Source organism: Sparus aurata, chromosome 2 (assembly GCF_900880675.1).
Source record: "Sparus aurata chromosome 2, fSpaAur1.1, whole genome shotgun sequence".
Classification (NCBI taxonomy): domain Eukaryota; kingdom Metazoa; phylum Chordata; class Actinopteri; order Spariformes; family Sparidae; genus Sparus; species Sparus aurata.
The window spans coordinates 5,228,824-5,254,031 of NC_044188.1; the positions used below are offsets into that span (position 1 = coordinate 5,228,824).

Sequence of the window (25,208 nt, forward strand, 5' to 3'; positions counted from 1 at the left end):
AAAAGAGCTGTACTGACACATAATCCATTAGTCTACAGAACACCAAATACAACCAATGATAGCATGTTCATGGTGCTTTATTAATATAAACCAAGATAATGCGTTTTTTTTCCCTTCCTCTTCCTCTAGAACTCACAGATGAAGACATCCAAGAACTCCGCTTGATTTCCCCTGACGCTGCCATTCTAACCAGCATGGAGGACAGTGAGACTGACGCTGCATCGGAGTGTGAGCTAGTAGAGGATCTTCCGAAAGGAGTTGCCAGAGCCACTCTCTGCCATGTACGACCCCACACTCGGACAGCAGAACCCAGTGGGCATAGCTGAGAAATGTGAAGAGGCTTACCTCAACGTAAAGCGCAACATCCACCCTGACCAGTGTGAGAGACTAGAAGCGAAAACAAAACAGCAGGCAAAGTTCCAAGACTGGCACACTCACAGGGAAGGCAGGATTACCAGCACGACATTTTATAGTGTGTGTGTACAGGTAATGGTGACCATTTATCCGAAACCACCCTGAATAAAATCGTGCATTACGATGACACCAACGTACAGGTTCCAGCTGTAGGAGGAAATGGCTAGGGAGTGCTACGCCAAAGAGGTCAACAACATTCACAAGAATGCAAAGGTTAGCCTCTCTGGTTTTGCAATGAAAAACCAGAGAGGCTCTTTCTCTTGTATCTCGCTAGAACTTCTGACCCGCAGCCAAGACCCTGCCCTTAAGCCACCAGCGTCTCGTAACACATGCAAAAAAGCCAGAGTTCGGAAAAATGATCAAGTGTGTGATGTGCAAACATAGCTTCCATTATGATCGTGTACAAGTTAAAAGGAGGCTGAAGAACTGGCACTGCAGTCTGTGTAGATGAACTGCACACCTGACCCATCTGCATCCATCTAAACAGGGCAGTTTGTGGATGTGGATGCAGAGAAGGGGGACAGAGGGGAAGGGGGGTGAAGAGGAGTGGATTGAGAGAGAATGGGGGGTTCAGCATAAAGTCTAGATTGCTGCATCGATCCCACATTCGGCTAGTGCACACAGCAGAGTAACTTTGTGAGCCAATAGTCCTGATTTGTTTCATGTCCCAGTCTATAACTATACTGTATATAATTTGCACTTGTATTTGCACTCTGCACTTGTATATATGTTTATATTTCTAGACGATGAATTAAGACAATACTTTTTCTTTGATATTATTTACCTATCTGAAATACAGTAACTGATGTTGAAATAGTGACATTTAAAATAAGAGGTGGTCATTTGCTGTACATTAAATGAAGACACTGTAATTCGATTTGAGTTTTATCTGATGATTATTTCCATCTTCTTAAGTTCTAATCCCAAACAATCACAACAATGTAGTATAACAATTATCACAATCTAGGAAAAAAGCTCACAGTATGAAAGGTTTCTCAAAAGGAGCAGTGTAGAAAAGTGAACGAGTAAAAAAAGCATTTATGTTCCGAGTTCCAGATGTTGACAAGCAGGAGAGCAATTACGCTGAAGCGCTCAGATTTATTTGATTTATACCAACTGCACACCTTCACAAACATCACCTGAATATGACGTCAGTAAGCACATATTGGTGTGAGGTCCAGTTATGCCACTGGTGCCAGTTCTGTGCTCTGATTGCAATATTTATACCACAATGACAAGGTTTATTGATTATTTAACAAAGATATACTGGAGATACTTGTGCTGCAGTGGAAAGAAAAAAGAGGCTCCGGTAGTTTGTACGCTGGATAAACTCGGGTGGAGAAAGCAACTTGAGCAAAACTCTTAACGCAGAGCTTCTAAATCTAAATCCCTTGATATAATAATTATTTAAATAAATAATAATAGAAAAAAATTGTAGGCGACAGGGACAGAAACAACACGTCTTAGCAGAAATATAAATATAGCACGGCTCACTCACTTTGGGGGTCGGGTGGGGCTGCACATGTGGGCAGTTTCCTGTTGGCCTGACAGACATGTTTCCATCACCTTTAACTCTTCACGTGTTTAAACTCGAACTTGATTTGATTTGAGAAGAAAAAGAAAAAAAAAGGCACGCACGGGTTTGTGTTGTGTGAATGTGGAAGTACTCTGATGACAGCTGGCCCCTTCATACAAGTGAAACACACTCAGGGTGAGTATTGGCAGTAATGACAGCCAATGACTTTATATTATTATATGTTTCCTGAGCCATATTACATATTATAGCCATATTTGACCCTGAGCATGGTTGTACACTCTTATTAAGAAAGTAGATGGATGTACCTGAGTCAGAGAAACACTGACACAACACCAAACAAAGCCTCAGACTCGACAGATGCAGTGGAGTGGATGAGTTTAGCCTTAAAATACTCTGAAGGTGTAGTTTTTTTGGGACACCCTGAAGGTAAACCCTTGATTTGAAATGAAATCAGCTGATCAGTCGGATGGGGGGCGGGTTCAAATACGAGTGGAAGCCATCTTGGACGGTTGGTTGACAAGACTCTCTCGTAGTCAGCTACACCTTTACAAACACCGCATACAGATCCGGTTATTTCAGGTATTCAAGGTAAATGCGTGTACGTCGACGCGATGTATCCTTCAGGCGGTTCTTAGCAAGACGTGAAACTGCTTCGTGGTGATTTTTACAGGCAACGTTAACCGTTATTTCGCCATCGTTCGCCAGTTGGTCTGAGCTGCCTAGCTGACCTAGCGCTGCAGATGCTCCCGACTGAGCTAGCGCAGGCTAATCATCGTTGGTTGTGGATATCTAGGTTTGTGTGTAAGCTTGGGAAATATGTCAGTCGTTATTTCCACTGCCGTTGTAACGCAACGACCGGATTCAACACTCTTTGAGTCAAGTATCGTGGCGTTTGATTGGCGAAACGGCACAACATTAGCATGACGCTAGAGCTTCATGGGCTAGCTAGCCAGATGTCGGTGGCTAGCAGAAGGGTTAGCGGTTAGTTCCCTTCTAGTTGGTTTGATTTAACGGGGAGAAAATGCCACTGAGCAGTCAGGTATTTGAGTGTTTATCCGCTAGACATCACAGTCGGAGGTAACTTTAGAGTTCAGACACTGATGAGCTTGACTTTCCGTGCATCAAAGCCGTTTCCACAGTATTGGTGTCAAGGGTTAACATGAAATAACATTACCACTACCGCTGTGTCGGCTAACTTCTGACGCTAGGCCAGCTGTCTGCTGTCAGCTCGTTAAATATTGACTTAGTAGGTCTCACTACCGTCCCAAATGCAAAACGTTACCCTTTGCCACACAGAAGCAGTTAATTGTAATGTTGTTTTTTCCTTCAGGGATGCTGTTTCCTAACATTGTGTCTCGTTTGTTTCAGGGTTGGAGAAGACTGTGGAAGGACGCAGCGGCTCAGTTGTGCTACACAAGATGGCTAGCTAATCAGTCGGCCAGTACCTGAACCTGCTAGCTAAACCCTCCTGGTGTATATTTTTTCCCAGATAGCGATGGTAGAATATATCTATGATCAGCCCTAATTTCCAGAAGAAATCGATGCTCATAAGCTAAAAAAAAAAAAAAAAAAAAAAATTGATAAGAGGAATTTGTTTGGCACTTTATGTCCCAGAATCAACACTATTGTTGAGGAGCCTGCTGAGAGAAGATTTGAACAATTTATATTTAGATAATTAATATTATTATTATTGGATAAGTCTCAAGAGGGAAAGACAATCTGTAGGTTTGAAGTGGTCCCAGCAGAGGGGACTCACAAGAGACTATTAGAGGTTTCATTGCTATTGGAACAGAAAAAGACAAGCTAAGTAAAGATGAGTACCGTCAGGACAGAGAACCCAGTGATTTTGGGCTTGTCAAACCAGAATGGACAGCTCAGGGGCTCAGTGAAGCCTGCTGGGACACCAGGTGGTGGAGGAGGAGGTGGAGGCCCTCAACAACAGCAACTTAACCAGATAAAAGGAGCAATCAATGGTAATTCCCAGCCTGCCCCAACAACTAACGCTGTCATCAAGTAAGTTGTTAGATTATTATTATTTTTTTTAGAAATCCAAAGAATTTGGACCTCTTCTAAATATTGCAAAATTATTGCTTTGTCATACTTGTTACTTACAAGAACGTTATCCTCCACAGGCCTGGAGATGACTGGAAGAAAAATTTAAAATTGCCCCCAAAAGACATGAGGATGAAAACTTCGGTTGGTACAAGATAGATCTCCTTTTATTGTGCAGGAAAAACCTGAAACTATGGATGTAGAAACTGTGGATAGGAGTGTTGCTGGTACATCTGATTTGGTCTTTATGTCACTGTTACTGGAATTTTCTTAAACTGTGCTCATGAAGATTTTATTCAGTGTGAAGCCAGTGTTGCTCCAGTGACTGCTGCCATATTGCTGACCTTTACTTAATACTAGCAAATCCAGCTAAGCTATGGTTATGGACTGTTTTATACGAAGAGTAGGAATTCATTCTGTTTTCTGTTACCATAATGAAGGCGATGAATGATAAAAACATTTGTCTTTTGTTTGTTTGATCAAAAAGAAAAATACCTTGCTCTATATGCATAGTTAACTATCAAATGGTAACTGTATATTAACTGTTATGCATAAGAAAGCATTCTGTGCTATGATCTTGGATGCTTAACTTGTGATGTAGTCCTTTATAACGTATATACATGGCCATAAGAATGCTCCTGTAGCATATAAAGTTGGTAATACAAAATTCACCTTCATTGTTGTTGATTAAATGGTTTTATTTGGAGTTATCATTGCTTCTACTAAAGCTATAAAATGGTGCATATTACAGAATTTGATTTCAGAAACACTATTTCTAATTGATGATGGTTGATAGCCAGTTGTCAATTATTTTGGAAAGGAAAAGGCACTTTGAACTGATTTTTCTGATATTGGCTAATTCTTTTAATCTACAGTTTAATTTGTTTTAATGACCAAATGGATGATTTATTTACATCTTCTGAACCAAATGCTAATTTGTCTATTTTATGGTCATTACAGGATGTGACTGCAACTAAAGGCAATGAGTTTGAAGATTATTGCCTAAAGAGGGAGCTGCTCATGGGAATCTTCGAGATGGGCTGGGAAAAGCCATCTCCAATTCAGGTACTTTCAGACACTACTCAGACTTGACTCCTTCTGCCAGCTATACAAGAAGGTTTCTTTGTGAATAAGGAAGTGCTTGTTTTGATAATTCTAGAGTTGGTTGTATTTTAAAAATATTGGCAGCCATTCCACTGCATTGACTTTGACAAAGTACCACATTTTCTTTGACACCTTTGGTAAATCAGAATGATATAAAGTACTACTTGTATTAAACGATCAGCATAATTGCAGTCTAATCCCTTTTGGACGGTCAGTAAACTGGCCACACTCTGACTGTTTATCATTAAATGACTGTAAAGTGTTATTAAAACATAAAATGCAGAGTTCATATGGTGGAATTGTAGTTTCCGCGTCTAGTTCAAGATTAATCTTAACGTTTTTGTTTAAGATGTGGTTTGGCTTGTGACTCACTCGGGTGATGCAGTAAGAAAATGAGCCTTTTCACCGGACTATTTTTAGCCTGGCATGGCAGTGTTTGTTGGCAAGTCGGTCTGAAGTACTGAAATATCTTGACAACTATTTGTTGATTGACCTTCAATTTTGTACAGACATTCATGGACCCCAGAGGATGAATTACAGCAACTTTGGTGATCCACTGACAATTCTTCCAGATGGTCCATGTTTTCATTTAGTCCATGAATTCTCTGTAATGAAACTGCACCAAATTATGCACAGACAGTCATGGTTGCTAGACTAAATGTTGTAATGACTTAGACCATCCTTGAGTTTACCTCTGGTACCACAGTAGGGTTTTGAGTTTGAGCGTTGTTGAAATATATCAACAACTATTTGAGTGCCATGAAATGAATTGCATACATTTGTGGCCCCCAGAGGAAAAATTGTAATCACTGACAACAGACTTTGCCTCTAGTGCCATCATCAGATTAAAGTGTCTGAAAAGGATGTTTACGAGCTGCTGACGCAGGTCTAAAAGAAATAAAATTATATTTTGCTTTCCATCCAGTCACTCTACATGTGACCAAGCAACTGAATTGTAAAAACATTTTGAGAGAGCTGGCCTAGCCTACCGAGTTCCCACAGTTAAGTGCCTGACCCAGCCATAACATGTGGTATTGTGTATTAATCTGATGTTACTGCTGTTCTCAGGAGGAAAGCATTCCCATTGCACTGTCAGGAAGGGATATCTTGGCAAGAGCCAAGAACGGCACGGGAAAGAGTGGAGCCTACCTCATTCCCTTACTTGAACGTATTGACCTGAAGAAGGACTGCATACAAGGTAGGAACGCTCTCCTCACGCTCGTCTCTCACGCTTGTCTCTCACGCTTGTCTCTCACTTAATCTCCATCAGTGTCATTCATCAAGAGGATGGGAATAAAAACTCTGGATGTATCACTGCAAATCATTCACAGCCATTTTTGTGCAAACCCAGCCAATGGTTCTTGTATTTGGAGCTAAAACAATTGGTATATCAATTGTTTAGGCAATAGACAAAATTAACAGGCAAATATTCTAAGAATCATTGTGTCACAAAAGGAGTAATTGAACATGATGAGATGTAAAATGACTTTCTGTTTGCACTGCATGTTTATACATAAAAGAAAGCACAACATTAATCAGGCTCTAACATTTTGTGTGACTCATCCACTGGTGTTTTGGAAAGCTTTGTTTATATTTCCAAGACAAAGCTGGCTCAAGTTTTATAAAATGTTTGTTTGTCCAGCTTTGGTCATAGTGCCCACCAGAGAACTGGCTCTCCAAGTAAGCCAAATATGTATCCAGGTCAGCAAACACATGGGTGGAGTGAAGGTCATGGCAACCACAGGTGGAACCAACCTACGTGATGACATCATGAGACTTGATGAAACAGGTAAACCTTACAGTTTTAAACGGTTCCTCTTTAATGTTGACATGAAAATATCCCTGAATCAAAGTGTAGTTATGCTAGAAAAGGATAATTAGTTTCTCATACCCTCAGTTGCCGCGAGGTGAGAGAAAGAAGGGGACCGATGATGACGACTGTCAGTTTGGCTCATTTTGTTTTCTCTGCAGTCCAGAAAGTTCTCGGAGCCCTCTCATTATCTGAGTTACATAATGCTCTCTTTGGTGGGATATTGGCACTCTGCTCTTTCAAAAGGCAATCTGTTTATAACTTTATGGCAATATCACATGAACACAGCGCTATATGTTGTTAAGGTTGTAATTATTAACTACACTGTTTCTATGGCGTATCAGGAAATGTGTCCTGATGAGTTTTTTTTTTTTATTTTTTTTTTTTATACCTCTGGTGGTTGTACTGCTAAAGTTATTGGCAGGCAAGTGGTGTTGATGATTGAAACATGGCAGCCAGTCGAAACACATGTTCTGTGGCTAAGTGCTGCTGCCAAATAATTTCTCCTGAAGTGCTGGATACAACTCTCTATACTGCAGCCATGGGTTGCTGTTTCCAATTATGATAGCAATGATTCAAGTAATAACACTGCAACCCTTTACTGCAAATTCTGTGTGGTGTAGATTCATATATATATTTTTTCAACCAAGGGTTTGATTTGTTTGACAGTTCATGTGGTCATTGCCACGCCTGGGAGAATTTTAGACCTCATCAAAAAAGGAGTGGCCAAAGTCAATCAAGTGCAGATGATCGTTCTGGATGAAGTAGGTTAAATAGATTATTTTCATTCTGTTGGACCCACATTGTTGGGTTTAACGAATTTAATTTGATTGAGGCAGCTCTTAATGTGTCTCTCCCCCTCCTCCCTCTGCTCGACAGGCTGACAAACTCCTGTCTCAGGACTTTGTGGTGATGATGGAGGAGATACTGGGCTTTCTGGCCAAACAGAGGCAGATCCTGCTTTATTCTGCTACCTTCCCTCTCAGCGTGCAGAAGTTTATGGTAAATGTTTCTCATTTGTTTTAAGTACTTGTTTAATCATTTATTAGCTAAGAAAAACACAACCTGATTATAACCGCTCATGTTTCCATCTGCTTTTGTAGAGTGCGCACTTGCAGAAACCCTATGAGATCAACCTGATGGAGGAGCTAACGCTGAAGGGTGTGACTCAGTATTACGCTTATGTAACTGAAAGGCAAAAGGTCCATTGCCTTAACACCTTGTTCTCCAGGGTAAGTATTGCCTTTCTACACTTAATGATACTGTTTTTAAATAACTTCTGTTGTGTCATGAAAACAGCCGTGTAAAAGGCCGATTTGACATCATCAAATGCTTTTACACTGGACAAAAATGTCACAATTTAAATATTGGTTTCACCAGTGTTCATTGCTGTCTGTGTTCTTTTTTTTTTCCCAGCTCCAGATAAACCAGTCTATAATCTTCTGCAACTCCTCTCAGAGAGTGGAGCTCCTTGCCAAGAAGATCTCCCAGCTTGGTTATTCATGTTTCTACATTCATGCCAAGATGAGACAGGTCAGCTACAAAGAACTGCCTCCAGAAATACCATCTTTAAGACCAAAATACACTGGTTGCGATAGATGCATGCCAGAAAAGCAGCTACTATTACTATCATTGTGCATTAAGTAGTGCATTGTGAAGAAAGGAATGTGTCTGTACTTGATCTGCTGCTATAGTTCACACCAGTGCTCTATTTCTGGAGTGTTGCTACCACTGCCAGTTTTTTTTTTTTTTTCTCGATGAGAAACTGTCCATGTTGTCCGGTCACAGAGATGCCTTGTTTGTCAACACGTTTTACAGGTTACCTTGAATAGTGTAACATTTACATTACAGCCTAGTTTTGAAGCTCGGCATATACTTATAGTATCGGTATGAACAAGAACAAAAGAACCTTATACACATTACATGGTGTTTTTCCACTCTGAAAAAAACTTAAATGTCTTCCTTGGAAATCCACTGCGTATCAGGGTGAACTGACATTTTGCTGTATATAGTCTTTATGTGAAGTAGATGTCTGCCTGTGAGTGAATGTGACACCTCAACGCTTTCGTCGCTTTTCTGCTCTCCAGGAGCATCGTAACCGTGTGTTCCACGACTTCAGAAACGGCCTCTGCAGGAATCTTGTCTGCACTGGTAAGTGGTGGAGACAGGTGTGCACATTTGCTGCATTGTAGAATTGTGAAATACTCTAAAAGCTGTTTTGTTGCAACCCGAAGCTATTGTGAGGCTGATGACACATCAACTACAGACTTTCTCTGCCCCAGTCTGAGCCATATTTTCCATGTGGAGGTTTTCAATGCTCACTGCTGAGATTTTAAAGCCTCACCACAGAGCTAATAGTGTAAATGATTTAAATATCAACCCTCTTTGCCTCTGACTTTTCAAGGCATGTCCAATCAAATTATAGTTGACCTAGATCCTTGGACACAAAATGTAAGAGTTGCCTGAGGTGTCTTATTTTTGTAGCTCCTTTTTTCCAGTAATTTGAGTTCTTGTTTAAAAGCTACATGTTGTAATCTCGGCTTTGAGCTGAGCTCATGGTGTCCAACACAGCAGTGTGTACAGCTCACCCTGTGTGAGTGTGTCCCTCAAGTGGCCAGTCATTGTCTCTACTCTACACAATGCATCTACAAATACAGAACCTGATTTCTGTAAATCAAAAGGCTGCTCCTTACTTTGACAAATTTGCCTACATGAACAAAACTGCACAGAGGTGAAAGACAAAGGGCTATCAAAGGGGTTGTAGGAGGACGTGTACATAGGATGGCATGTTTATTCAGGCTTCAGGCCACGTAGAGAGATTTATTCAAGATCTGGTTGCCACATAGCCATAAACCGGAATTACACACCAGCTCATGGAACAATATAGCACTAGTCAGCCCGAGCACGGTGATTAAAGCCAAATGAGGTGAGACACGGACCACAGTGAGCTCATGTTGCCCGTAGGATAACACAAAACAGGTTTGTTTAGAGTGTAGTGTTGACAATGGATTTGGTAAACGGAATTCTTGCTACAATGACATGTTGGTGAGAATTTAAAGACAGTGAGACTCGTAAATTTGTGACACGTATGCACACAACTTGTTTAGACTTGCTCTGCAGGTGTGTCCACGTTTACTGCTTTTATGATGGAGGCAAACAGAACCGCTGTTTACATTGCTGAGATTCAGTTTGGAGGCACTGGGATGTGATTAAAGCACTGCTAGTTCTTATTTTTCAGAAACTTAACATTCATCTTGGTGTTGGTCTGTGTTTTTAAATTCTTACTTTCTTTCCTCTAGACCTCTTTACAAGAGGAATTGACATTCAAGCTGTGAATGTTGTGATCAATTTCGACTTTCCCAAGCTGGGAGAAACATACCTTCATCGCATTGGTAGATCTGGTAAGAGCCTGTATTGATTGTTGCTTTTCAGCTGTGCAGCATCTTTTTTGCAAAGATTTGTTATAGACCAAAAAACAGTCATGACAAAACAATCATTTTCAACCATGTTCTTATAATCCAGGCCGTTTTGGACACTTGGGGCTCGCCATCAACCTCATCACTTACGATGACCGCTTCAACCTGAAAGGGATCGAGGAGCAGCTTGGAACGGAGATCAAGCCCATCCCTGGCATCATTGACAAGAGCCTATATGTGGCAGAGTACCACAGTGAGAGTGGTGAAGAAGTCAAGCCATGAGCCAGTAAGTACACAGCGATCCAAGTACTTTTTCAAGGGAAATCAAGGATGATTTCTTTACTTTGTTATTTTTCAGTTTCCACACACAGATCAGGATATCAATTATATACAATTTAGCTCTTTCATAGACTATTTGTAGGCTACAAGTGATCTATAAAGGGACACATGATTTAGTTATTTAATTATGCAGGAATTGCTAATAAAAATTAGCCTAACGCAAAAGGCACTTTAGTTATTTACTTGAAAGCATTCTGGTCTAATTGAGTTTCACTCTTCTCTCTCCACAGATCAGTCCATCCTCCCTTCCCCTTTGTACCTTTTTTCATCCCCCCTGTCTTGGAGTTCTTTTTTCTTTTTCTTTTCTTTATTTTTTTAATGTACAGTTTCTGTCTTCCTGTTTTTGGATGCCACCATAAGGAATGTGTATTTTGATGGACGCGTTTTTGGAAGAACTCATTTGCCCTTTCATTGGGCTCTGTGCTGCACCACCACACCCTGAAGACATAAGCACCTGGAGGAAAGCATGGGACCAAGTTGAGAAGATATCAATGCACATCGTGACGATTCATATCCACCAGTGACACGAAGCCAGCACAGACAGACCGCTACATGACACCCTCCATTCTTCACCTTTTTATTTTAGAAGTTTTAACCAATTTGTATCAAGTGCCTTAACAAGCAGTTCAACTCGTTCTAAAGTAATAACCCGCCATTATCCACCATCTTGATCACTTCATACCACACACACTCACGTTCACCTAATTGAAAATTTGTCTCACTAATTTAATGTCCGACCACGTAGGTGAATTCATAATTGTTTTTGGTTTGGTCATCCATTTGCAAGGAATGGAGATCATTAAGAGGGGAGGCTGGTCTGAATGATCCTGTTGCTGGCTGAGCTGCACTTCTGTCTGGCTGACAAATGAGGACAAACTTGGACATCCATGGACAGAGATGCTGGATTTTTTCCAAGAGACAGCCAGACTGTCCAGTTGCTTGTGAAAGAAGCGTGTGCTTCTAAAAGACCCAGACCCTTTCCTCTGTCTTCAGCATCAAAACACTAAAAATGAATAAGCAGCCTGTCAACACCATGAGTCATGAGGATTCCTGTATCGGTGGAGTTTAATTGTAGGGAACGCTTTTTTTTTTCTTTTCTTTTCCTTTTATGTCCTGTGTTTCACTTTCCTATGGATGGCCATACTTAATTCTGCGAGACGTGCAGCCAACATGTGGGCCGCACCTTACACCTTGTGTATATACCTTCATTTTAAGATTGTTTTAAACAAGTTCAAAAGGCTGGCTGACAAACTGAAAAGCTTTCCCCCCCCCTTCTCTTGTTAGCACTGGAGATTGTTTCCTTAATTGCCAGTTTGTTTGATCTGCAATATTGGCCTGTGAATTTATTTATAATTTTAGAAATTGCAGAATTTATTAGAACCTGAAACATTTGAATGACTTTGTGCATGGGATGTTTTTGGAGGCAGAGTTCGTCACTGATAATATTTTAGCCCCTCCAAATTTGATGGCGAGTGCAATTCTTCAAAGCTGCACTTAAAAATGATATTGTTTAAATTGTTGCCCGTGTTCTCGTGCTACCAGTGTTAACAAGTGTTCAGTCTAGACAGATGGCTTTGTTAAGCTTGTGCATTGGAGTCATGAATTCTTTGTTGTCACCAGCCTTAACTTGTGAAATTGACTCTTGAGACGCACTCAAAGATCTCCAGTTACAGTGAGTGTTGTTGTCGGAAGAGAAAATAATATTCTATCATGTAGTAGTACTACTTGCTGCAGTGCAGCTGAATTGGCAGAGGATTTGTTTTTGCTGGGGGAGGTTAGCTGTTACGTTGATCCACGTGCTCTTTAAGCACAGCTACATTAGTTCACAAATGTTGAGGAGAAAGCTGTGGATTTATTTTCCCCCCCTTTTTTTTTGAAGAATGTCGGCCGAATGCATCAAAACTAACCATCTGACCTAAAATGTAGCAGGAATTCATTCTCTGTGCATTGCAAGTTGGCTGGCTTCACTAAGAGCAGCTGATAAAAGATGCTTCACTTAAAACAACCTGAGCAGGTTGGGCTGCACTTAACACACAGAGATGGGTTCATGCAATAACACTGACTGCACTGCTTTTTGTACACTCATGACGCCCCAAATGAAAAAGAAGTGTATGTGGTGCAGAATATTCATTTAAAAAAATTGGCTTGGAGGGGGAATGGCCATGAAGGATTACAAAATGACTGCTTGTTTAAAAAAAGAAAAGAAGAAACGTGGCACCTCAGCCTGCTGAGTTTTTGGCTTCTATCTCTGCCCGTTATTGCTTTGATATTTGGGGTTTGGGTTACAGTTGCTTTATTTTTTTGCATTTTTATGCGATTTGAAAAACCGCGTTCCGCATTAAGGTTTCTGAACATTTGTTTGTTCAGCTCAAACCTTTATGCAAATAAGGTTCCCTTTGTTATGGTGAGATGCTCTCTGACTGTTCTAATCAATGAGAATTATTATTATTGCACATTTAATTTAAGCTCTTTTTAAAAGAAAACTGTGTGACGATATTGATCAGTTTGAGATGACCATTTTATTTCTCATTGGTTAGGACTGAGATCCCTGTTCAATCAGCTCTGTTGTTGTCCCCTAAATACTTGCACATCTAATTTGGCTCATTGTTTGGGGGGGTGGGAGGGTTATATTTGTTTAAAAAAATCCAAATTGAATAAAACATTAGCTGATTGAACAGGGATCTAACCGTGCAGACACATGGCAGCTGTCTGCTTCTTGTCAGCCCACTGGCCGTAAACGCCACAGCGAAAGTTTTCAAGGATGAATTGACGATCCTACAAGATCGAGTGCGTTGCTACGTTTTGATGGGATGTTGCTTTACTGCCGGTGGCTGCCATATTGAGAACCTTAAAGACTGAGACAAGAGCATCTTGCCCCAGATCGGGTCACTAATTGGATAGTTTGTTGAACAAAATTGTCTCATTCTTTAAGGTATTTTTAAATTTGTGGGGTGGTTTAATTAGTGCTGTTGCTGCCCTGATGCACATGTCCATCCTCTCTCGATAGCGCTGACACATTTATGATAACACAGCTTTTGTGTACGATTTGGCCGTCCTATCGCTTGTCTGTCGAGGAGGATGTGAGAGGAGTCCGTTATGGATTTCTTTCAAAACAGATGCATCAGTTTAAAAAAAAAAAACACGGGGAGGAGCCTTCGGGCGTTAAAGAAACAGGATGACATGATCTAAAGATCCAAAGTGATGGTAACGGGTACAAAAAAAAAAGGTTTGAAAAAGTTGCCCTTAAATTTGGAATTTTTCTTTCAAATGAGATGTTCATGTGGAGTTCACATTATTTAAAAAGTCTCCAAATTTAAGTGAAGAATTTAAAGACTTGAGTTCATTTTTTAAAAAAGTTTTATTTGATGAACAAATTGGTCGTTATTTAATTGGCAGAATTTTCAGTGAAGCTAATTTTACACTGGTCTTGAGTTTAAAAGGATGTCATCAATATTATTGGATACAATTTTGAAAGTTTTGTTGAAATAAAGCTCACTGAAATTTATTTTTTTTGTGTCTGAAGCTTTTCTTCTCCTGTTGCTGAGCTCTGTGGAAGCTAGGTGTCAGTATGTTGCTGCTGTTGTGTTCAGACGTCATGTCTTAATATAAACTCTGACCTGGAGGCAGTTCCCAGACCACAGCCTTACTCTCACTCTGGTGTCACTTCAGTTCATAGCTCAACATGCATAACTTTGTGGTGTTCTGCTTTTTATCAGCGGCTCTTCTGGTCTGTGTAAAAGGTGCTTTTCCCCCACCATGTGACAGGTGAGAAACGTGCCTGAAGGGGTTTTTCCTAAACCATTTTTTGTACAGAAGAGGAAGTGAAAGTTGTTAATTTTCAGCTGTGAAACCGACCGCTTAATCAAAACGTGTCTGGGAACCTCTGCCAGAACTGAATCTCTAAACCTTTTTAATTTCAATTTACAACCAGCAGTAAATATGTAGTTTAAAACTAATGCCTCCTTTTTGATAAATTACTCATGATTTTCTGTCCTGTTTTATAGAGTTTCCTACATCCTGTTCTGTTTAAGCAGCTTTGAGCTGTTTTGACAAAATGTTAGTAGGATAAAATCTGCTTTCTGCTGCTGCTGAACACCCTGGAAGGGCTGTTTTTAAAAACATTACTGAATCCATCACCAACTGCTGCTGGCAAACATACATGTCTTATGTGTTTTATTTTCTCCTTAATACTGTGTATGTAGTTGTCAGCAGACCTTTGCCCTCACCTGCTTATTTTTAGTGAGTGTTATGGTTTTATTGCCTCCTTGTAGGACTCTGTAACATGTTGTATTAATACACACGCAGCCTTTTATGATATCCGTTTAATTATTCACAACTATAAATTTAATTTCAGTGAAATCTACTGCAGCGGGCCCATCTTGCATCAGGTGCAGGAAGCTAAACTATTCGACGATGACAAGTTCTTTGTTGACATGAAGCTGAGAGAAACTCCTGGTAAGTCAAAAGGCAGTAAATCATTTTATTTTTAGTGATTTTTTTATGAGTCCAGTGTGTGGCTCCATTGTTTTTGCTTCCTCCTTTTTTTTCCCTGCAGACGTTGTGTTGTCGGCTTTTCGTAACCTTTCACAGGAACATCCAAACGCGACTGTCCCGCCCGGCAAACTGCAGGAGTTCCTCAGTTTGTACTTTGAGGCGCCAGGGACAGAGTTTGAGTCGTGGACACCACCAGACTGGCATGACAAGTGAGATCCAGTCATTAGAGGGCTTGTATCATTACTCTGATCTTTTTATTGTGCTTGGTTGACCAGATTGGATTTTTATTTCCAGGCCAAAGTTCCTTGAAGGAATAGCAGACCAGGAACTACGTAACTGGGCTGAAAAGATACATCACCTGTGGAAGTCTCTCGGCAGAAAGGTGGTGATAATGAAATAAATGTCAAACGATCAATCAGCCTCAACATTTAACGGGCTAATGGGTGAAGTCCTCAACATCAATCATCTGGCTTTAATGTGATGTGGGTCTTAAAATCATACGGATAAAACCCAAACACCGTTGGAAACCAAGTTCACCACATCATGACAGTGGCGCTCCCTGATTGCAGCAGCCCAGCGCTCCTCCAAGCAGGACCATGAAAACTTCTTAGGAATGGTCCGAGGAACACGACAAAGAGCAGAAAGTGTCGACCTAGCCCCCAAATTACCCAAATCTCAATCCCATTAAGCTTGTGTGGGGAAGTCCAATACATGAAGGCTCCACCTCGCAACCCACAGGACTCAAAGGATCCACCACCAACGCCCCGGAAGAGTAAGAAACCCAAGGGACAACCCCAGAGGTCCTGTGTTCATGCATCTACAGTGGGGCTTCCATGGGTCAGACTTGTTCTGGCTCATCGCACGGATGCTCCATCGGATTGGGATCTGGGGAACGTGGAGGCCGGGTCGACGCCTTGAGCTCTTTGTCATGTTCCTCGGGCCATTTCTGAGCAGTTACTGTGGCTTGTCGAGGTTCCTGGTCCTGCTGGGGAGGGCACTGCCATGTGGGGGCTGAAACATTAAGCACTTCTGGGGAAATATGTTTGATTATTCAGTCCCTGGTCTTCAAGTACTGGTGTTTTGGGTTGGCAACACTTTTAAGACAAACATGCTAAAAAATTCAGTTTTCAGCTTCTCTTGTTGGTTAGACCAAAGAAGAAATGTTAATATGTCAACCTCGAGGGTGAAATTACCTTCATCATTCACAATTTTCGGATATTTTCAAGACCCGAATGATTAATTAAAAAGATGACTCTGATCCATCTACAATTTAAAACTATCTTTTTATTTACAAAAGCTGATTCTCTCCTGCAGATCCGTGCCAGTGTTAAAGATCACCCAGAGCTCTACTCGCAGATATACACCCCGCATCCTGTTGTTGTGCCAGGAGGGCGCTTCAGGGAACTCTACTATTGGTGAGTGAGTGATGAAGCCTGTCCATCAGCTGTCTGAGTGTCAGAGTTGAGCGAGGTTTTAAGCGAGAGGAGATCACAGCGAGACTCAGCCGGGGGTCTCTGCTGAGAGCCCACCTAGGTGGCGTGTGCAGACAGTGACGCGAGCCGCTCTGTGCCCAACAGGGACTCCTACTGGGTCATCAACGGGCTCCTGCTGTCAGAGATGACAGACACGGCCTATGGGATGATTCAAAACTTCCTCTACCTTGTCAACAGGTGAGCCTCAAAGCACCTTTTCATCTCTCGCAGCAGTTAAAAAAGAAAAAAGAAAAAAAAAATCGTCCAGCTTGCTGCAGGTCGTTCAGCCGGCTCATTTTGAATAAGTCATTTAGAAATCTAACTCGAACACTTTGGATGTGGAGCTCCTGGGGGGGTTTTCGTGATTTGTGGAATAAAAGATTTTTTTCTATCGCTCCTACAGATATGGCTTCGTTCCAAATGGTGGGCGGATTTACTATGAAAGGCGCAGTCAGCCTCCATTCCTCACTCTAATGGTGGAGAGCTACTATCAAGCAACCAAGGATAAAGATTTCCTCAGGTGATATTTAGGCCTGAGCTGATGTCCTGCCAGACACATTATCATTCTTCAGCCGCTGCGCGTCTCCTCCAGAGCAGAAACACATTACACATCAAAACCTCGGTTCTCGTGTCCCTCTGAGCCTGTGGTGTTTTCCCTCACACGCTTAATTAGAATGTGACACCCTGACGTTTGCATATAATGTTAAAGGAACAGTCGTTATCCACTCACAGGCCAATTGAAAGTCGGATGAAGTTTCATAACTTACAAAACATTTCTGAAGCTTTTACGACAAAAAAAAACAAAACACTGCAGCATTCTCCTCAACAACTGAAGAAGATGGAGACTTTATTTTTGGGTGAACTGTTCCTTTAAGGACTGAAAGGTTGACTGAATTAAACATTTCTCCCTGCTGTCTGTACGACTTTGCATGTTGTAGATCAGCTTTACCGGGTCTGGAGCAGGAGTACCGATTTTGGATGCAGAACCGCTCCGTGGCCGTGAGACTGAACGAAACATTACATGTACTGAACCGGTATGACGTGCAGGTGGGCTTACCCAGGTAAGTCTGAGACATCTAGTGAAATAAAACAAAACAAATTATTAATTGAACAAGGGGCAATTTGTCCTCTTACCTGTAGTTCAAATAATAATAATAATGAGAATTTGAACAACTCAACATCATGTCTCTTTCCAGAAATCATGATATGATTACTCAAGATAATCCACAGACCTTGTTGTGAAGCAGTTTCATGTAGGAACTATTTTCTCTCTGTATAACTGTGCAAAAGGAAGTGTACATTAACTCACAGACAAGAAGCTAGCTAACTAAACTAACGTTACAGCTCAGTTGAGCATTAATGTTGACATCCCACACTGCCACGAACGAGAGCCTCTTGTCCATGAAGCAGATGCACGTGTCCTTCTGCACAGTGGTATAGTGTAGTCTAGTAGAAATAAAATGATTTCTAAACTCTACAGGACGAATGTGCCTTTTTGATTTTTTAGGTGAATTGTCCCTTTAAAGGGATATTCCGGTGTAAATTTAATCCACGGTCTAAATCACCGTGAAACTGTGTTAGACTCCCTCTCGAGAGATCAAGTTAGCAGGCCGCTAATTTACAGAGTTTTATCAACCTCAGAAACGACCGCACGACAACAATACACTGCAGTAAATGGATCCAAATATAAACCGCCACCAAAAAGCCACAAATAATGCTCAGAACAGCACCAAACTTCAGCAACAGTACAAATAGGGTCTCAGCACATAGTCCGGGGCATCTAACCTCCGCTAGCTTAGCTGGATTTCTATTGGGAAGCTAAAAACAGATTTCAACTCTCCTCCATCAGCTTCCGGGTCGGGGAAGTCCCGACGCGACAATTACCGAGTGCGGTTAGAAATGCTCAATTCCGTTCTTTTTCCTGTCCGCTCTCGATAATAACTGTTATAAACTGGCAGGTAAGAAACATATGAACTTTGATTGCTTTTCCATGGAGTCATAATCATACATTTTCATCCATGAGCCGCGGAACTCTACTGCACTCGGTAATCGACTCGTCGGGACTTCCCGTCAACAGGAAGCTGCTGCAGAAGAGTGGTAAATTTAGTCAGCTTTTCAGTAGAAATCCAGCTAAGCTAGCAGAGGTTAGATGCCCTGGACTATGTGCTGAGACCCTATTTGTACTGTTGCTGAAGTTTGGTGCTGTTCTGAGCATTATTTGTGGCTTTTTGGTGGCGGTTTATATTTGGATCCATTTACTGCAGTGTATTGTTGTCGTGCGGTCGTTTCTGAGGTTGATAAAACTCTGTAAATTAGCGGTCTGCTAACTTGATCTCTTGAGAGGGACTGTAAAACAGTTTCACGGTGATTTAGACCATGGATTAAATTTACACCGGATAATCCCTTTAAGTTATGCGAGTGTTGTCATGTGAACTAATCATGTCTTTCTAGGCCTGAATCCTACACAGATGATCTGGAATTGGCAGAAGGACTCACTGACGGTAGGAGTCTGTTCGTGTCGAGCATGTGGAATATTTCCCTGCTGTCGTCATTTCATGCACAAGAGAGAAAAAATGGGAACGTAATGTAGTTTATAATTGCTCCTAAGTAGAAAGTGGAATACATTCCCCCTGATTCAGGGATCATCTGTGCAAAACAAATTTGCTCTGAAAATACCTCAGCACCATGTTGTAATGAATATTTAATGTTGAACACATTCATTCTTTCACGTTGCCACTGAACAATCTGACTTTTGAGAGAAAGCTGTGGACAATGTTGAATTATACTTATTTCACTTCAGAAGGTTTCTCCATTTTTATGTTGGAATATATTTTTATTAAAAAATAGTCCAGGTCATTGGGTAATTTCTAACTCCTTGGAAAAGACATTTTTATGTTTTGTCTCTTAAGCTTTTTGAAAAATGTAAAAAACAGGAAAATGTTATTCAGAGGCGGCTGCATATTTAACTTTGTTTCTAACCCAGCAAACAAGGCAAACATGACTAACAACCACATTTTAGATACTCATTTGTTGTGGCTCTGCTCGTGAGTCCATGTTTTTTTTTTTGTCCTTGCCCTCAGACCGTAAAGAGCAGCTGTGGATGGATCTGAAGGCGGGAGCAGAGTCGGGCTGGGACTTTACATCCCGCTGGTATATAGATGGTGACGGCCACAACAACGGCACCCTGAGAGACACCCGCACCAGCCAGATCCTGCCTGCTGACCTCAACGCTCTGCTGTGCCTCAGCGAGAAGACTCTCGCTTCATTTCACAGGATTCTGGGTGAGTACACAAGAAGCCTTTGACCTTGGCACCAACTCTGGTCTTCACGCTGCTTTTAGCTCCTAACTGGTGTTACGTAACCGTGATGTGCCGCTTCCTGACAGGTGATGGTGACTCAGCTGCACGGTATGACCAGGCTGCGGCCCGCAGACTGCAGGCGATAGAGTCTGTGCTGTGGGATGCTGAGAGGGGAGCTTGGTTCGACTACAACCTGGTGACGCAGTCCAAACACTTTGAGTTTTACCCCTCTAACCTGGCACCCGTTTGGGCGCAGTGCTATTCTCGGCCGGAGATGGGAGAGAAAGCAGTGCAGTATCTGAAGGTTGGTGGACGTTCTGGCTTCTTTATGGTCTGAATTGACAAATAAATGTGAAAGACAACATTTGAATTTGTGTATTCAACTGCCCCTGAGCACTCTGTCAACAGGGACCTATTTTTAGATATGTAGTAGTTCGATTAAAAAAATCCAAAACATCCAAATTACCAATTACCCTTCACGTTACAGCAGAATATCTAAAAACCATAAATACTAGAATAAAATGCAATCTGTTATGTTAACACAGATAACTGAATTGATGACTGTGTGAAAGAATGGACCACGACAGGCGTATTAAAGTGACCACTGTGTGTTTTTTCTGTGTTGATGCCGTTTGTGTGAAATAACCCTTTAACCTGTATTCATCCAGGCGAGGCTGAATGAGCACAGAGGATTTTCTCCCCCAGTGTGACTCGTCTGCTTCTGTCGCAGCTTCCCTCTGACAGTCGTGTCACTTTTAGAGTCCAGCAGTGTTTTGGTCCTGCCGCAGGATACATGCAGCGTTTTCCCTTTGGTCTGTGAAACAGCCTGTGCACAAATCTGGCGTGGGGCTTTGAGTGTCCTACCCCGAGAAAACAGCTTTTCAATTCTACGACATTATTATGACCATGCTTTAGTAGAAAAATAATGAAAAGGCAAGAGCAGGTATTGTATAAACAACACCTCAAAAGCTTTAAGACAAAACTTGCTAAATCAGCCCACTGGGGGCCAAATACAACTGTTAGATCTGGTAAAATTGATCAAGTTAGTTTTGATGATCTTCACTTATAATGGCCTGAGCGCTGCGTTTAAGCTTTTTGCCCGTGAAAAATGAGCATTTCTGATTCTGATTGAAGAAATGTTCTCTTCTCATTTTATCAACAACACAAACATAAATAAAAAAAAACCTTTGACGTTATTTTTTAACTACAAAGCAGGATGAATAAAATGTGATTTCAGTTTGACTCTGATTATTTGCTGAATTGCTCCCTGACATTTCTTTAAAGAGGAGAAACAACCCCGCCCGCGAGGATGTGATGTGCTCTATGAACTGTGCTCGTGTGCTCCAGCAGATGGCAGACACACACTACACCGGTTTCAAACATGCATGCTCGTAACGGTCGCTCTTGCTCGTCATGTCTGTGCAGAAGAGTGGTGCCCTCCAGTTCCCCAACGGAGTCCCGACGTCGCTGACAGACTCCGGGCAGCAGTGGGATTATCCCAACGCGTGGCCTCCTCTGCAACACATGCTCATCAGTGGTAGGTGGCGATGCATTGATCTGCCATCATGAGAATTTCCTGAACCCCTTGACTGATCGTTCCCAATCGTTCAGCGTGGTGCTCTGTTGTCTTTGCATAACCGTGTCCTTTTAAAAGCACAGGATTAGTCAGCCGGTGCTCTCTCTCTTTCTTTCTTTTGTTTGTTTGCTGGAGCACTCACTGCATGGATTTTCAAACAAAACAAAGCAGGTTTAAAAATGACCTTCAGGTTTAATTTGAGGCTGTTTACATCCACACCGTTAAAGGTGCCCTGTGGAGTTTCCTTGAAAACAATCAAAAGTTCTCACCTTAAAAAAAAAAAAAGCCCTGTGTATCCTCGAGGACACACAAACACAGCGAATGTATTTCCCTTCCCTCCGTTAACATTTGCAGAGATAAAAGCGTTAAACTGCTGTTGTCATCATCCACGTTTGCTCGCAGTTCTTCTTCTCTGCCTTTGCTGGCACATCGCTGCATTCCTCTCCTGTCAGCATCGCCTGTGTTCTTGTCCATCAGTGGAAGAGAGTGTGAAACCACTGACAGGAATATCTATCACATCACCCGTCAACACGGTGCAACCTGAAAAACTCCCCAGGATGCATCTAAAGGTTAAAGGGGTCAGAAAGTAATTGGTATAGTTACATAAAGTTCATCGTAATTATTATGCGACTTCAAACTAACCACCCACAGACTTCAGCAGACGTTTGGCATCTGCCCCGGTGATGATCTGCCAGAGTCGTACCGACGCCAGCTTCACTTCCTGCTTATTTCGAAGGATTTTCTCCTTTCAGTCAGGTCTTTGGAAAGTGTGTGACGCCTGATCAGAGAGCGACTGATTTCCTGCCCTACAAACTCCTTCGTTGCCGAGTCTGTATGATTAAGATCACTGTCCTGCTGAATTTTCCTCAAACTTGGGGAACCATGGGGACTTTTTTTCCAATTGCAGAGTCAAATGATAAGTAGCCTGGCCACCAACAACCCTCCCACACTGCAACAACAAACAGTATTAGGAGGGTGCTGAAAAGACGAAGAAATGCATCAACAGTTAAAGATATATCACATTTCTGTGTCAAAATGTCTAAAACTACCAGACCTTCATTATATATTTTGTTTAGTTGTGTATCTACATCATCCAAACCGCTTCAAACAGTGTCCAAAGTTTACTCAATATAACGGTGAGTTTCATTTGGTCGCCTGTCGCCAAATGAAACTCACCGTTATATTTTTCTGATCAGCGGTTTTCTTAAGGCTACACAGCTGTTCAGACCCAATACCTTGAGTTTCCTTCACATTGTGCGTGTGGAAATGCTGTTACTTTCACTATTAAATGTAGCCCTGAGTTCTACAGTTGTCTGTCTACAATTTGATTTCATTCAAATCGTAGACCTTTCGTCCGTGGAGAAACGTTTAAGTGACTGCCGATCACGATCAATCAGGATTTTTTTCCGACCACATTTCTTCCTCGAACACGATGGTTTCCCACTACTCTTCCAATTTACAGTTCTAAACCCAATTTTAGTAGTTTCTGCAACCTCCTTAGATGTTTTCTCTGCTTGATGCATGCCAATGATTTGACCCTCTTCCAACAGAATAACATCTTTTCCACGACCACGGGAAGTGTCTTTTGACATGGTTGTTTAAGAAACGAGAAGCTACTCATTGCATCAGTTGGGGTTAAATAAGTTGTTGCCAGCTGAAAGATAATCGCCCACGCAGTAATGATCCAATAGGAGGCTCTTGCCTACCTCTAAACCTTACCTTTTTTGGCCAGACAGTGTATATAACTAGCAGCTCCAACTGAAAGGGGATTTCATCACATTTACTGAAGGCTGAGAGTCAGCAGCAGTTAAAACTCAGTCATTGTTTAATTAAAATCCGATCTACCCGAGCACAGAGCCAACACAATCAAAACATGTAACCTACCTCAGATTATTCAGATTTACGAGCAGCCTAATGTTAAAAAAAAAAGAGATTCGTTGGTTTGTGTAATGATTCAAATCTTCTCGTATCTCCAGGTTTATCCAAGCTGCCTTCAGAGGACGCTAAACAGCTAGCGCTCGACTTGGCCCAGCGTTGGATCAGGACCAACTGGTTGGCGTACGGGAAGTATGAAGCCATGTTTGAAAAGGTGAGTCTTCTAAAGTCTCGGCGTTTCCCGCCTGGTGTTGCTCAGTGATAACACAGCTGGCTCAGAACGTGTACTTTTCCCTCCTCCCTGACAGTACGATGTGAACGGAGATGGCAAACCTGGCGGCGGAGGAGAATACGAAGTTCAGGTATTTCCTTTCATGTGTTGATGGTAAAACTAATATGCTTATAGTCACACGCGTCTCTCTGATTTCATGCTGGGCCCCGTCTGCTTCTTCTTCTTCTGCTTCTTAGCTTTATCACATTTGCATACTCACACACACACACACATGCAGTATCCTCACACTGCTCCTCACATCTTTGTTGTTATCCATCTTCTTTTTTGTGCAATTTTCTACCTTGTTGGGTTTTGTTGTCATCTACTTTTCATCTGCATAAATTAATTGTTTCATGTTTTTCTTTGTCATGTTTTATCACCACGTCTTTGCTGCTTTCCTGAATGCTTAATAAAAATAAAAAACATCCCTCACGCTCTGCTGTTTTGCACCGTGTCGCCCCGTAGCTTGGTTTCGGTTGGACCAACGGTGTGGCCCTGCAGCTCCTGGACCAGTATGGGGCGACTCTCACCTCAGGAAGCGGACATCTGTCTACCGGCCTCCTCCTGCCTCTGGTCATCTCTGCCACTCTCATGCTCCAGTGAATCAGAGGTGACAAAAGGAGCCTGACTGGAGGTTGGGTTGTATTATTCCTGGTTTCCCTTGCGCTAACTCACTCTGGAACCCGCTGACTGACTGACAGGCCGACGAACACACACCGACATTAAAAATGAGACGAAATTGCGCATATTTTAACCAGATCTGATATTTTTCTAAATCGCTACACGATCAGGATCACTCTAAATTGGAGGAGTAACAGGATGTGATTCATCATAACCAAAAAAAAAAAAATCCCCTCTATGAATATTTCAGTGTTTATCCTCAGAGGTGGACGGTCTCTGGTGATATCAGGAGATGCAGATCGTATTCATATAGGCTCCTCTGGACTCACTCCAGCAATGCAGGCTGTTTGCCGCTCCGTGCCGCTCGGATCACAAACATTAACTTGTCCCAGATATTGAACTGACATCACAGACGGTTATCCACCTAATTCAATTATGGGGTTTGCAGCTGAACTGTAGCTTAGCTCCCTCTGAGGCCGCCTGTTTGCACGCAAGCCGGAATGTAAACAAAGCGAGCTCATGTGAGAAATAAAATGTGAAGTGAAGGCATTTATTTAATCTGTACGTGTCAACCGGAGGACGCTGGGTGACGATGCTGGTTTCGTATCATATGTTAAATAAAGTGATGACTTCCTGCACTCAGTCAGTTCATTTATTGAGTAATGTTTGGGTCATAGACTGTCATCAGACATTTAAATTCATTACTCGCCATGATTTCACCTCATTACATTCAACGTTATAGATAACACGCCATAGTACAGCTGTAGCCCCCCTTGTTTTCTCCAAGATGATGATTTTAATGTTACAGAGCAGCAGCAGATAATATTTGCAGTAACTTAAAGTGAAACTCTCGCCTAAAAGCAACCGAGGCTTTATTTGTGACTGAATATGAGTCAAACCTTCGTGTGAAAGCATAATTACGACGAAA

General features: G+C 41.8%; 2 protein-coding genes across 5 annotated transcripts; both read left to right on the forward strand.

Moving 5' to 3' along the window:
- Positions 1–2,346: 2,346 nt before the first annotated feature.
- Positions 2,347–14,177, forward strand: ddx6 (DEAD (Asp-Glu-Ala-Asp) box helicase 6). Of its 4 annotated transcripts, none has more exons than XM_030408812.1 (14): positions 2,347–2,459; positions 3,320–3,964; positions 4,084–4,147; positions 4,964–5,068; positions 6,176–6,305; positions 6,750–6,896; positions 7,587–7,681; positions 7,797–7,919; positions 8,021–8,149; positions 8,334–8,450; positions 9,005–9,068; positions 10,217–10,318; positions 10,440–10,619; positions 10,903–14,177. In XM_030408812.1, exons 2-13 carry the CDS (start codon positions 3,765–3,767, stop codon positions 10,613–10,615), a joined length of 1,452 nt encoding a protein of 483 aa, XP_030264672.1. In that variant the 5' UTR covers positions 2,347–2,459; positions 3,320–3,764; the 3' UTR covers positions 10,616–10,619; positions 10,903–14,177. The 4 variants fall into 4 exon arrangements, with proteins under 4 accessions (XP_030264672.1, XP_030264660.1, XP_030264669.1 ...); XM_030408800.1 differs by having other exon boundaries at positions 2,394–2,539; XM_030408809.1 differs by having other exon boundaries at positions 2,434–2,530.
- Positions 14,178–14,245: 68 nt separating this feature from the next.
- On the forward strand, positions 14,246–24,918 carry treh (trehalase (brush-border membrane glycoprotein)). The gene is made up of 15 exons (XM_030408788.1): positions 14,246–14,437; positions 15,027–15,127; positions 15,228–15,375; positions 15,461–15,548; positions 16,481–16,581; positions 16,744–16,836; positions 17,042–17,158; positions 17,577–17,699; positions 19,090–19,139; positions 19,719–19,919; positions 20,024–20,241; positions 21,363–21,474; positions 23,490–23,602; positions 23,697–23,750; positions 24,125–24,918. Exons 1-15 carry the CDS (start codon positions 14,355–14,357, stop codon positions 24,260–24,262), a joined length of 1,740 nt encoding a protein of 579 aa, XP_030264648.1. The 5' UTR covers positions 14,246–14,354; the 3' UTR covers positions 24,263–24,918.
- Positions 24,919–25,208: the final 290 nt, after the last annotated feature.

Excerpts from the sequence above, each read along its gene's own strand:
- ddx6 (XM_030408812.1), top strand. The coding sequence starts at position 3,765 with ATGAGTACCGTCAGGACAGAGAACCCAGTGATTTTGGGCTTGTCAAAC. Across the intron at positions 6,306-6,749 it reads GAAGAAGGACTGCATACAAG|CTTTGGTCATAGTGCCCACC; the intron begins GTAGGAACGCTC and ends TTGTTTGTCCAG. Across the intron at positions 7,682-7,796 it reads AGATGATCGTTCTGGATGAA|GCTGACAAACTCCTGTCTCA; the intron begins GTAGGTTAAATA and ends TCTGCTCGACAG.
- treh (XM_030408788.1), top strand. The coding sequence starts at position 14,355 with ATGCATAACTTTGTGGTGTTCTGCTTTTTATCAGCGGCTCTTCTGGTC. Across the intron at positions 19,140-19,718 it reads GGCAGAAGGACTCACTGACG|ACCGTAAAGAGCAGCTGTGG; the intron begins GTAGGAGTCTGT and ends CCTTGCCCTCAG. Across the intron at positions 21,475-23,489 it reads GCAACACATGCTCATCAGTG|GTTTATCCAAGCTGCCTTCA; the intron begins GTAGGTGGCGAT and ends TCGTATCTCCAG.